This window comes from Triplophysa dalaica, chromosome 22 (genome assembly GCF_015846415.1).
Source record: "Triplophysa dalaica isolate WHDGS20190420 chromosome 22, ASM1584641v1, whole genome shotgun sequence".
Taxonomy (NCBI): domain Eukaryota; kingdom Metazoa; phylum Chordata; class Actinopteri; order Cypriniformes; family Nemacheilidae; genus Triplophysa; species Triplophysa dalaica.
The window spans coordinates 20,350,349-20,363,692 of record NC_079563.1 but is presented as its reverse complement, the minus strand read 5'-3'; the positions used below and the strand labels follow the sequence as shown (position 1 = coordinate 20,363,692).

Genomic DNA, 13,344 nt, shown 5'->3' with positions numbered 1-13,344 from the left:
TCTCGAGATCAAACAAACAGGTAAATTCTCACTGAATGTGAATGTGGAAAAGTGTCCGATCAACATGAAATCACAGTTTCTCTTAAAATTATATTTTTTATTGTTTTGAAGTAAGAATCTAAGTACGTTCTATTACGCGTAATATAAAGACTAAAAAAGTGACAAAAGTGTGTCATGTGGTTATATTTTAATGTCGATCATTACTGGAGTTAATTGCGCAGTGATCGTTTGAATAATTTAATAAATTGTCTGTTGTGTAGCCTAAATAAACTCGCTTATTCCGTCGGGTTTATACAGTTAACCCAGACTGCGTTAATAATACTTGACGCGTGACGTTGCGTGAAATTAAATAAAAAGCGACACTTAAAGGAAATATCTATAAACATGCAGAAGCTGCTAATGTTCCGTGATTGAAGAAACTCGGCCGCTATTTGTTTCATCACCAGTGTGCATTACATTAAAAGATATGACGAGAAAAGTTCATTACAATTAAACGAATTTGTAACAAATAAAAGCTTCCAAATAGGTAACATGAAGAGTTCAATCGAGTTTGAGTGTGAAACATCTATAATGTGGCAGCTATACGTCTGCTTGAATGAATGAATTCAATTTCATATGATTTCTTTTTGAAAAACACAATTTTCATCTCTCTCTTCTCTCTCTCTCTCTCTCTCTCTCTCACACACACACACACACACACACACACACACGATGCAGTGTGACGTAGCGGCGGTCATTCTGCAGTGATCCGCCTCTTTCTCTATCAAAGTGTCTTTCTGTATTAAGGCTTCAACGCGTCTATGTGATGGAGTGGATCTGCAATATCTGAGGAACCTGACAGCAATATTCACACATGGGGAGAAATTGAAAATCAGAAAGAGCTCCTAAAATGGACGAGTGGAAATGTTTACAAAGATACGTGGACATGTATTTAATGGTCTTCTCGTATTTCATCTTTTTAAATCTATTTTCATCATCGTTGATTTATTAGATGCTTTTTTTGGTGACGTTGTTCTCTATACATTTTCATCAAATTACGACGACCTGGAACTCAGCTGTTACGGTAAAGTGCGCAGATCCATGTGTTTGTACTATACAAATCGACTTAAATTGACTTTGTCAAGTATAAGAAGTTACATGCATCAAAGTTTGTTTATACGAACGATGTGTTTTTTAATTTGTTAAGAAAAACTTTTGTCATCCGTCATTTCGTCATTCGTTCCCGATGACAGTTTGCAAACAAGAGAAAGGTTTTAGTTCAGTCCTGGAAATGATTAATGAAACACGTTTTAACGAGTAACGCTTCAAGTGCCTCGTTTTATTCAAAACTAGAGAAGGACAGCCGCGCTTTCAGAGGCTTGTTATTCTCCATGTGTGAGAAATGAAGGAAAAGTCCAAGAATGCTGCGAAGACACGAAGAGAAAAAGAAAATGGAGAATTTTATGAACTGGCCAAACTGTTGCCGTTGCCCTCGGCCATCACATCCCAACTGGACAAAGCTTCAATCATCCGACTGACCAGCAGTTACCTGAAGATGAGATCGGTCTTTCCAGACGGTCAGTTTGCCCACAATACACACAACGCACACATGTCGACTTTTATGTCTTATTATAGCCTACACTTCCTTTTATCTTAAAATGTTAATTGATCATAACTAAAATAAAAATAGATTGATTCCTTACGTTCGGAGAAAACAAAAGAAGGCTGTAATGGGTTAAACTGCCCTAAAACATGTAATGTCAAACATGTCAAATGTTGACACTCAACGTGACTTGTTTTGTGTAAATTTTATTTTTTTGATCACATGATTAAATTGATTATTTTGAGAATTTGCAATTGAGCTCATAAACCATTAACTTTCAACCCTGGAAATTAATTTGTGGAATTAATTTCTTAAAATGTTTCTAAAAGTTAATTAGCTTTTCTTCTTTTGCATATAAAAGAGAATTATCTGTTTGATAAATAATTAGAATTACACGTTGTGTTTTCAAAATTCATGTGAATAACAATTACATTTAATCTAGGAAAAATAATAAATAGTCTGTATCTGACTAAATCGGTTAGTGCAAATTTCTGCGTTTTATTACCGGTTAATATAGTCTACACTACGTGATTATCAAATGTATTAGTTTACGATAAATAACATTAGCTTTGATAAACCGGTATGGAAAATATTTGTCGATAACTGTTCAATTTTATTGGTTTAGATTCAGATAGGCCTATTTAGATTTAGACTTGTCGCGTTTTCATTTAATGTCAAAATTATCATGAAATAAAAAAGCCGAAATTATCATGCTCACATTTTAACACTTAGCTCACGTGTTCATACAATCTGACTCCGAATCAGAATTAGCTTTATTTGCCAAGTGTGTGCAAACACACAAGGAATTTGTTGTGTTTTTTAAGGAGCTCTTGGTAAATACGACATAAGAAAATAAAAAATATTTAAATAAGTAACGAGTAGAAAAAAATAACTGATAATAGCCTAATAACAATTATCATCATAATAAAAATGTTGCATGTAGAGACAGAAATAAATTTGTACTATCTGACAAATAGGATACATTTTATTTAGCTGGGATTCAAGTTAACACAAATCTAGAACCGGCAGTAAATATTGTAAAAGCTATTTGGTCTTTTTACGTGTAACATTTACAAACATTTTGTATGTGAGGTTAATTACATCTGCATATTGCATATTTAGTTTGATAACTTCTAAACTGGAAGGATTTTTACGAACTAAAAAAACGGTTTTGACACATTCCAAGACTATTTGGTAAGGCTAAATCTATAACTAAAAAGCATCATATGGATAAAAAGGTGACAGTGAAATCTTGAGGGCTAAAATGTAAAAGTACTTAACCGTCCAGTATAATAGCCTAGATCTCGTGCTTACCGAAGTCAGATGTATTTAATTGTGTGATGCTTTTTATTTCGTGTGTAGGTCTCGGTGAGGCATGGGGTCAGTCGTCACGTGTCAGCCCTTTGGACGTTTTGGCCAAAGATCTCGGATCTCACCTGCTGCAGGTGCGACACGTCACAAGAGCATATCTTTACTACTGTGACTTTATGAAATACTGTAGTAAAACGTTTAAGCAACATGGAACATTTCCGACGTTAATATAGAAATATCAGTATACTGACAACAATTACACAAGTGTACAATTGAATAATATGATGCCCCTCACGGAACTCTGATTCACACTTATTATTAATAATATAATTCTATTTTTTAAGACCTTAGACGGGTTTGTGTTCGTCGTCGCGCCAGATGGCAAAATCATGTACATTTCAGAAACAGCTTCAGTTCATCTGGGTCTGTCACAGGTAAGCGGGAGACCAACACTTCAATACACAACGAACACTTTGTAACATACACAAGGACACGTGTGTGCGTCACAGAAATATTGTTGAGAGATATTACTGAAGAATATTTCAGAAAAAGTGATTCAGTGATTCGATTGCTCACTGTTAAACAAATTCAGAGAGTTGTCATGAAAAATTGTAGCTAGAGTCGAATTCGGTCCTGCTCGGTAGAAAAACTTCATCTTTAGTTTTAGGTCACAACGATTTATTATGCTTTAGTTTAAAGTCAGAATTCAAGAGAAAATAAGATTAATTGAAATGAAACGGTGAACAAAACTACTTTTAACTATTTGAGCAGAATTCAAATTTAAGAACGTTTAGAAAATATAGAAAAGTTTAGACGTTTGAACAAAATGAACAATAGAAAAGTCTAGTTTTAAAGTGTGCTTCTCTTGGATGTGCACGGGTGACTTAAAGAGAAAACGTTGTTTGTTTTCCATAGTCAAAAGAGCAGCGGCCATAAGAGAAGAGCTCAAGTCACACGGAAGAATGCAAATAATGCTGTTAATGTAGGAACACCTGTGTATACTGACTACTGACCATTCAAATATGAGGTGAACGGTGAAAAGAGTGTGTGTGTGTGTGTGGCCACAGTTCAATATTAACTTCAGCAAAGCAACAATCTCAAGCAGTGTCAACAGCGTTCTCTTAAATCTGACAGAGGGTTTTGTGTTGTAGTATGCAGATATGATGACACACACACACACACACACACACACACACACACACACACACACACACACACACACACACACACAGAAGATGGTGTGAAGAAATTCCTGCACGACTCTCAATGCGCTGCTGCGGCACAAAGCTCAGATTAAAGCTCTCTCAGCCGCAGCTGCAGGAAAGTAATTTGTTGCTGAAGTGTTGTGAAGTGACCCGGTCTGTGTCTGCTGCGCCCTGCTAATTTACACACAAAAATACATCAAAGTCCAGCACAGAAGCCACTTTTGTGTTCACATGCAAATCATGTTTTCATACATTAACTCTTTGCAGTGTGAAGCAGACTGTCTCTTTGAGAGGAACGTAGATCAATTTCAGACAAACAGGAGCTTAACTTACACACACACACACACACACACACACATTAAAGTGTGAATATACACCCCTTCACAAGAGGCATTTTTGTGAGTTGATGTAATCTTCTTAAATGATACAGATTTATGCTAATCTTAATCTCATCTGCCTCTTTTTCTCGTGAATCATTTGACTGACTAGTTTAATCAGCTACATCACAAATCTCACACAACTCTCACAAACTTTATTAATGTGAATGATTCTGTGAAGTGTGTTTGTGTGTGTTGTAGGTGGAACTGACTGGAAACAGCATATATGAATACATTCACCCTTCAGATCACGATGAGATGAGCGCTGTGCTTAGCACACACCAACCTCTACAAACTCACTTCCTGCAAGGTATACACACACACATAAATGCACATTTGTTTTTTAAGTATATACTGGCTCTAGTGTGATGTGTTGTTTGTGTTTCAGAGTACGAAATCGAGCGCTCGTTCTTTTTGAGGATGAAGTGTGTTTTGGCCAAGAGGAACGCAGGCCTCACATGTGGCGGTTATAAGGTGACATGAAATGAAAGCTTACATGTGCACTTTTTTTCTGAATGCATTGACAAAATGAAATTCTTATGACAATGCTTTATACCAGAGCTTGGAGTTTTTCCTAGCAAATGTCATCATGAAAAAGCAGCTGAAAACATTTGTTAAGAGCTCAGATTGACGTTGAAACACTGAGCGATTATTTCATCCGCTGTAGATGTGTTTTTCATTACATCAGTCAGAGTTCAGCGCTGAACATCAAATCTGCAAAGAGTCAAAGAAGTGCCCAGAACTGTAGATTTGACTGCGTGACATGAATCCATGACAGCTTGTATCCACTAACAGATTGGACATGACATCTCCACCAGATTCCACAGAGCAGGATAAAATCATTCATGAATCACGCCAGCGATGGCTTAGGTCAGGAGATTTGTTTAAAATTTACATTGGCAATAAACAAGTGGTTCATGTCAAGCAGAAAATAGATCAGGAAAGACTCGCAGAAGGATAGAAATAAATAAACGCTGCAGAAACAGAATCACTGTTAGTGTGTGGTGGGTCTAAATGAGACTTTTGTTATTATAATTGTGAGAAGACACAAATCTAACTTCACCCTTAAGGATCTATTGAAAGAAATGCGATATAATACACATAACTGTGTGTTCAGAGCTGTATAAACTCAACTCAACTCAACTTTATTTATATAGCGCTCTTTACAATTTTCATTATTACAAAGCAGCTGTACATGAGATACATTGAATACAAGAAAAACAACTAAAGGCATATACCTGTAAAAACAAGAAAAAGGTGAAGACAACAAAAGACAGACATACAAATGCTCCATACACACAATATGCATACATACTTACACACATTGAAATAGACGCACACACGCAAACACACTCGCACACACACACAGTGAAAGCACACATATGAGAGAGAACCACAGGTCAAATATTAAACGGACTATAAATTATTATATGCAATATTAATTATGTCTAGCTTCTAAATTCTAAAGAAGCCCCTCATACTTTTTTGTACGTGTAAGAACTCGAGCTGCCGCGTTTTGAACCAGATGGAGTTTTTGTAATAGGCCTGCAGGGCAACCATCTAAAAGTGCATTACAGTAATCTAGTCTTGATGTCATGAATGCATCAATTAATTTCTCTGCATCTGACAGTGACAACATATGACGTAGTATAAATATATTCTTAAAATGGCAAAATGCAATTTTACAGGTGTTTGGCAACATGGCTCTCAAATGACAGATTACTATCGAATACAACGCCAAGATTCTTAGCTGACGACGAGGATTTTATGGAGCATCCGTCAATAGTTAAGCAGTATAAAGACCTTACAGAATGAAGCGTTGTGATTTTCTGACCTTAGAATGACTTATTTCTATCTACCAACGGTGCGGATCCCCTTACATGGAACTCACCATGTTGTTTCTACGGTAGCCCTAAACGGACAAACTTCTTTACAGAATGGGTTTTGTAAATACATGATCTCCTCTTGCAAAGAAGCGACAATGTGAGGACATCTTAGAGTAGTGGGTTAGCTATTGGCTGCGATTCGCAACCTCATCACTAGATGCCGCTAAAAATAACACCATGGGGAGATGCCTCTAAATTTCATATACTGGATCTTTAACACAAAGTCAAGCTTTGTCACACGTTTCTAAAGGGGCGTACAGTTGTACTAAAAGGAGTTTAATCGCAAGGCACTATGGGAGGGTGGAAAAAAAATCAACAATTAACCCTAACCGTGAAAGATATTTCATAAGTCGTTTATAGCAAGTCTTCATTTTTTGACAAAGTAGGGTTAGGTTAAATCCTAGGTCAATTGTTTTGAGACTCCTCGGATGAACATTTCAACAAGTTGGCATAATTAATTAGGGTCTTCAGGAAATGTCTTAAAAACACTCAATGGTTGTGTAAACAATACCCTTTTTGCCCTGAAAAAAACACCTATACTCACAGCAAACCGTTTTGGTTTATGTCTCTTTAAATGCTAATGAGTTACTGTGCAACCCACCCCTCTACGCACATGTAGTGTTTCCCAATGCTGGTCCTCAGGTAACACCTCCCAGAATCTTTTAGATTCAACTCACCTGTTGGGAAACACTGGTGTAGTGCATGCCATGGCCATACAGTGAGTGTGAAAGTGAAGATCAATGGGCGGTAATATGATACTAAGAACCCCTTTCTATGTCACAAGGGGAGCGAAAACTGATTGGCTGTATTTCTCACATGCTTGCAGAAAAAGGCAACCAAAACAAAGTAACTGGGTTCTTCTTTTTTGTGTTTTCTGAGATGCACCGGGGACCCAATTATATCACCCAAACACAGATTTATTTCCATTTTTATACAATCAGCGCTTTAATTGACCATTTTACCTTTTAAAACCTAGTTTATTTTCATATATTAAAGCATAAAAACAAATGTTTTTGTTTACAAAAGAACTGAATGTGATGTGATTTTCAGCTGTTTTGATTGTGTGTGTGTGTGCAGGTGATTCACTGCAGCGGGTACCTGAAGATCCGTCAGTTCGTGATGGACGTCTCACTGTACGAGTCCTGTTATCAGATTATCGGTCTGGTGGCCGTCGGTCACTCGCTCCCCCCCTGTGGGATCACAGAAATCAAACTCCACAGCAACATGTTCATGTTCCGCGCCAGTCTCGATCTCAAACTCATCTTTCTAGACAGCAGGTGAGATCAAAATGAGACATGTGACAGACACAATAAACTCATCGCAGACTGCACATGACGTTGATTTGTTTGTGTGTCAGGGTGGCAGAGTTAACAGGTTATGAACCACAGGACCTGATTGAGAAAACTCTGTATCATCATGTGCATGGATGTGATGTGTTTCACCTGCGATACGCACATAATTTATGTGAGTCATTCAGAGTTTCACCATCATTTCAACAGCAAAAAGGAAGGGATTGTGTAAATGAATGTGTTCTTATTCTAGATCACACTCAGCGTTTCCAGATTAAAAATAAAACTGTATTTAGTATTTTATGTCTCTCTGTGTTACAGATCCACAAGTAATAGAGCAAGAGGCAAACTCTTCATTTCAAATAATAATGACATAAGGAAAACAAAAGCATAAACAAAAATGAGTTCATTATAAACTGTATTTCTCTGCATGCAGGATTTCATCAGAATTATTGGTCGCTAGACAGTTTACGGCAGTATAATATTGTGACATTCAGCTTGTTTCAGAATGTCTTTCATGAAAGCTGTTTGTGCTTCTGTCAGTGTTGGTAAAGGGACAGGTCACCACTAAATACTATCGTCTGCTGTCCAAACACGGTGGTTGGGTTTGGGTGCAGAGCTGCGCTACCATTGTTCACAACACTCGCTCATCTCGACCGCACTGTATCGTCAGCGTCAACTATGTGTTAACGTGAGTATTCTTTCACCTCATGTGTGATGTTGTTTACGGTCAGAAATCAGACGCCGTGCGTGTCTTTTTGAAGCTCAGCGGCAGGTTTGGGTTGGACTCATTACATACTGTATAAAGACATGTATGTGTGAGAGGTTCATATGTGTGTGTGTCTCTGCAGGGATGTGGAATATAAAGAAATGCTGTTATCTCAGGACCAGAGCAGATCCAGAGCATCTCTCTCTTATAAAAATGGTCTCACAGCTTCTCAGGATTCACACAAACAGCTTAAAGCCAAAACAGGCAAAATCAAAAGCAAACTGAAAGTGTCTCCATACCCTCAGGTAAAAGAGCTCATGCAGGTGTGTGTTCACATGCAGTCTGTCTCACGTCTGTGACACTGAACGCTTTACCTTTCCAGACATCACAGCATTCTGATAAACTGGAGTGTTCGTCATGGAAGTCCAGCTCGTCCGCTCAGGTCTCGCTGCCTGTGATCTCTCCATCTGTCTGTGCAGCGCCGGGCGTGACATCTCAGTCTCTGCCCCACCCTTTCACCATCGACTGCCGAAAGCTGCGAGCCACGGCAAGCTCATCTGGACGACACATGCTGCATGGAGACGCTGCCTGGAGCTGCAGTTTAAATAAACCTGCCATAAACCCCCAACCCCCCCGCAGCACTTACTCAGGTGACAAACACACACACATCACATATACAAACCTCTTTCACCTGCTTAAACTCCTGTCTTACACTGCAGTTATTCTTGCTCTTGTTTGTGGTGAACGCGAGTCACTTTGGATGAAAGTTTCTGATAAATGATTAAGTGTACATATAAGAAAGAATAATTACAGATCAGGCAGATGAAACCAACAGTCAAGCAGACAGATGTCATACGAGTCGCTCAAAGTGACCCCATGACTGTGTGCTTGAGTTTGACAAAACAAGTGTGCGTCAACAATAAGCTTATTGAAATGTGGTTTCACCCCATGGCATGTGTGACCGGGCGTGACGCTGTCGTACAGGTTACATCGGGAGATTGACCAGCGAGCCGCTGCATGAGAGCTGCAGATCCAGCGGTGCCTTTAAAGAGGAACCTGCGGTGCTCCGGAGCAGCGGGCAGACTGATGACCTGACCGTCTGTGAACCGCCCAGAGAACATCATGGGCCGCCGGACCTCGGCCGTCACCTGCCCGTGCAGATGGTGTTGGAGCAGAGACGCAGGCTGTGTACCACGGGCAGGCCGTATGAGGAGAGCGACACCCAGGATGAGAGGAGGATTCTGGTGGGCATGAGGCTCCCGGCACAAAGCCCATTGGTCTCTATGAACATCCATCACGTTCTGACCAAACGCGGCTCTATCCCATCTGGATCTTACGCTCTGAGCCATTTAACAGAGAGCTGTGCTTACCGGGGAGAGGAGATGAATCCCTACCTGTACAGGACACAAAGTCCCACCCTGAGCCCGTCCCCCGAGGGTCACGGTGTTCCCCATTACATCGGCACGTCTGTCATTATTAGCAATGAAAGGTGACGCTGCAGGAATAACAAAAATAACTCTTGAAAGACTCTTAACATGATGTTTTATGTAAACTCTTTATGCAAAATTTGCAGATATTTGCTATATCTGTAACAATATTAAAGTAACGTCAGGTATGCTGCCACCGTCTCCATTTTTACTGCATGTGCAGTCAGTCCAGAGGGACACAGAGCTGGAAAACAAATCTAACATTTTTTTCTGATCCTAAAGATTTCTTTAGATGGAAAAGGGTTAGAAAAGTATAAACCTTCTTTAGACAATTTTGACCTTAGCCTAACCCCATTTTTTAAATCATTGATACGCAAAGATTATTTTAGATTTCATATAAAGAAAATGTCCGATTACAATGACAGACAATGAAATAAATCACACAGATCATTTCGAATCAGACTAAATAAGAGCTCAACATGATTGGAAGAGAGCAAAGGCTCTTGGGATACGTGTTCATGAGGGCAGTGGGGAAAGTTTTCATTTTTCGAATATCTCATATTTAGACTTCAAGCCTGTAGGAGAGTAAACAGCGGCTGTGTTTGTTTGTTGATGAAGATGATTTTGAAGGAGAGCCAGCGGTCTCTGGGGACAGAGGATTGGAATATGGTATTATGCAGCCAATATGAGAGATGATAGATTTGAGGTGACCTTCAGAGACCCTGCTGCTGAAATTGTTTAACAGGATATTGTGGATGTGACATTTATGGATCTGAGGTACTGAGCTATTTGCTTAATGATTTTTAAAGGCTGACAGCGCTTACGTGGCCGTTTAGCTTAAGAACACTTTGAGGGGGAAAATGTGTCCGCGCGGCACTCCAGACCTGATGATGTCTCGAGGACCTCGACACAAGAGATAGTATGAGACATTAAAGACCAGATCTCTCTCACACACACAGGGACGTGGTTGGTGCGCATGAATGTGAGAATGTGTTAAAGGCTAAATGAGCTTGTAATGAGGTGAAAGATCCCCGACTGTTCATTTCACCTCATCAGAGACGAGTCTGAACCGTGAGGTGCTGCAGACAGATGAGGTGAATCTGAGCACGAGCGGATGAACACGACTGAGCCAGGAAACCAAACACACACACACACACAGTGTTTACATGTTTTATGTGGACTTTTACAGAGACAATGATTTTTTTAGATTGTACAAACTGTCTCCTGTCACCGTAACCCCTTACCCAACTATCAACAATCTGTGTAGGTTCACCTGGACCACACACAAACACACAGGCATTATCATGATTGATTTTGTGTTTGTGACCCTGAAACCCATTTAGAGAAGACTGTGGACAAAAGTAGATGTAAGGTATCAGATTAGAAATCTTGAAAAATGTTACCAGTGAAGAGCAAAACAGACTTTAAGTGACACTGCATTAAAGAAGCTTTTTAAACACACACACCCATCTGAACCACATATGAGTGAACGAGGGGCTCGAGATACTGTGGAGGTCTGTACACGAAGCATCTAAACATGAGAATTATGTTACACTTCACCTCAGCACTACTCACAATAATAAAATATGATTATAAACAGTGAGATTTTATTTGTAATATTGGAATGCATTTAAGAAACTGTGAATTATTACAAAACATTGACTGATATTGACAGATGACCTGAATCTCTGATACACATGTAAAATAAAAAAATATACAGTAAGAATGATATAAAACCAAACCAGCAGATAAACTAGACAAGAGCGTCTACATTTACACACATATTGACACTGACAACATAAGACATGAAGAAAAGTATGATTAGATTTTTACAAATAGAAAGAATGTGCTTTCATACTGAGTGTACAGTTAAATGTGTTACACACACGCATGCTCACACACACACACACACACACAAACACTGCTGGCATGTTAAAGGAAATGCACACACAAAATCTGAACCACAAACACACCGCAGTGTCCAGGAGCCCACACATCTGATTTAACTTAACTGAAGAGGCATTAGAAGGAACCTGTATGAGTTTGTTTCTTCTGCAGAACACAAAAGAAGATATTTCGAAGGACATTGGTCACCGAAAACAATTGAACCCCATTGACCACCTTTGTACAAACACAAAACCACAGAGACATTTCTCAAAATAGCTGTGTTCCACAGAAGAGAAGGTACCCAACACTACAACATTTACAGAAAGAAATTCAACTATTATGATTCTTATTGTTGATGTGTGATGTGAAAAGACCTGAAACGAGTGCAGTGGCTTCAGCTGCTCTTTGTCACCACCAGATTTCTCAACATGTCAAAGGAGTTTCCATCGGGCTGTACGGAGATGAGCCGCTGATCTCCTGAGAGCACCTGCAGAAACCCATTCTCATCCAGACCCACCACCTCCGCCTCAGGACCGTCCTCGCTCCACAGACGCACACGTGTGCCACTAGAACACAGAGAGCTGTTAGAAGCGCGCTGATACATCACACCTGCTGATTTCTTCCAGCTCCCTCACCTGTGCACCCATCTCTTGTAGTAGAGCGGGAGGAGAGCGTGCGGCCCGCACAGCTGAAAGTCTGCCATGAAGCGCTCCAGTAGTGTGAGTGTGCGAGCGATGAGCTGCGCAGGAGTGAGTGCGTCCAGACCGCAGCCGTGCTGCAGAACCAGATCATTGATGCAGACGGTCGGGTTGCTGTTGCTCACGTTGAACCCGCAGCCTGCAGACAACACAACAAAACACACATCACGCTACACGCAGACAACACAACCCGTATCACGCACGCTACACGCAGACAACGCACACACACGCTACACGCAGACAACACAACGCACATCACGGACACGCCCTCTCCACACAGAAAAGCAGCGAGAGGCATCCATACACCCAGTTACCGATCAGAAGGTTAAATGTTTGTCCCGTGATGGTGGAATTGACCAGAACTCCGCCCAGTTTCATCAGGTTACTGTAGTAAATGTCATTGGGCCACTTCAGTCTCAGGTCAATGTCCTGAACAAACATATACCAGAGAAACACGCTGAATTCATAGACATCCGTTAGGTGGAAAAAAACCTGTTTTAGTCATGTTTCTATCATTTAGTTTGACAAATGTGTCATATTGTGTGCGTGTGTGTGTGTGTGTGTGTGTGTACCTGGTATCCCGGCAGCGTGCGCACAGATTCCACCACAGCAAGAGCGACGAGATGCTGCAGAAATGAAACTCTTTGACCGAGCTGTGACTTCAGAGGAATCTGCAGATGAAGCGTAAACATCGCACAGCCCAGCGGACTCAACCACACATTTCCCCCCCGACCTGACACACACACACACACACATACACACACACATTAATAAATGACGTACTGGTTTACATGTTATACTGGACTTTAATGGGATGCTGATGGAAAGCCGCTGACCTTTGCCCTGAGTTTGACGAGCAGCTATTGCGATTAAACCCATTTCCTCTGGCACCTTCAGAATCAAACTGAAGAAAGAGTGAAAGAAATGTTTCAGACCATTAACACACTCATGTAACACACAAGTGTCTGTCATT

The 13,344-nt window shown here is 40.1% G+C and overlaps 2 protein-coding genes across 3 annotated transcripts in view; one reads left to right on the top strand and one right to left on the bottom strand.

The window, feature by feature from the left end:
* The first annotated feature begins 802 nt into the window (after nt 1-802).
* sim2 (SIM bHLH transcription factor 2) lies at nt 803-11,234 on the top strand. Of its 2 annotated transcripts, XM_056736386.1 has the most exons (12): nt 803-1,063; nt 1,333-1,556; nt 2,945-3,027; nt 3,238-3,327; nt 4,677-4,785; nt 4,864-4,949; nt 7,439-7,638; nt 7,719-7,825; nt 8,194-8,341; nt 8,502-8,664; nt 8,742-9,009; nt 9,344-11,234. In XM_056736386.1, the coding sequence occupies exons 2-12, from the start codon at nt 1,382-1,384 to the stop codon at nt 9,850-9,852; spliced, it is 1,938 nt and encodes a 645-aa protein (XP_056592364.1). In that variant the 5' UTR covers nt 803-1,063; nt 1,333-1,381; the 3' UTR covers nt 9,853-11,234. The 2 variants fall into 2 exon arrangements, with proteins under 2 accessions (XP_056592364.1, XP_056592363.1); XM_056736385.1 differs by having other exon boundaries at nt 803-1,556.
* A 137-nt stretch (nt 11,235-11,371) lies between these two features.
* hlcs (holocarboxylase synthetase (biotin-(proprionyl-CoA-carboxylase (ATP-hydrolysing)) ligase)) overlaps nt 11,372-13,344 on the bottom strand; it is an 18,585-nt gene continuing 16,612 nt past the window's right edge. The window contains exons 7-11 of the mRNA XM_056736384.1: nt 13,208-13,275; nt 12,944-13,104; nt 12,686-12,800; nt 12,309-12,510; nt 11,372-12,239 (exon numbers count right to left, since the gene is read on the bottom strand). Coding sequence (XP_056592362.1) covers nt 12,068-12,239; nt 12,309-12,510; nt 12,686-12,800; nt 12,944-13,104; nt 13,208-13,275 — 718 coding nt within the window. The 3' untranslated portion in view covers nt 11,372-12,067. The remainder of the gene's footprint in view (nt 12,240-12,308; nt 12,511-12,685; nt 12,801-12,943; nt 13,105-13,207; nt 13,276-13,344) is intronic.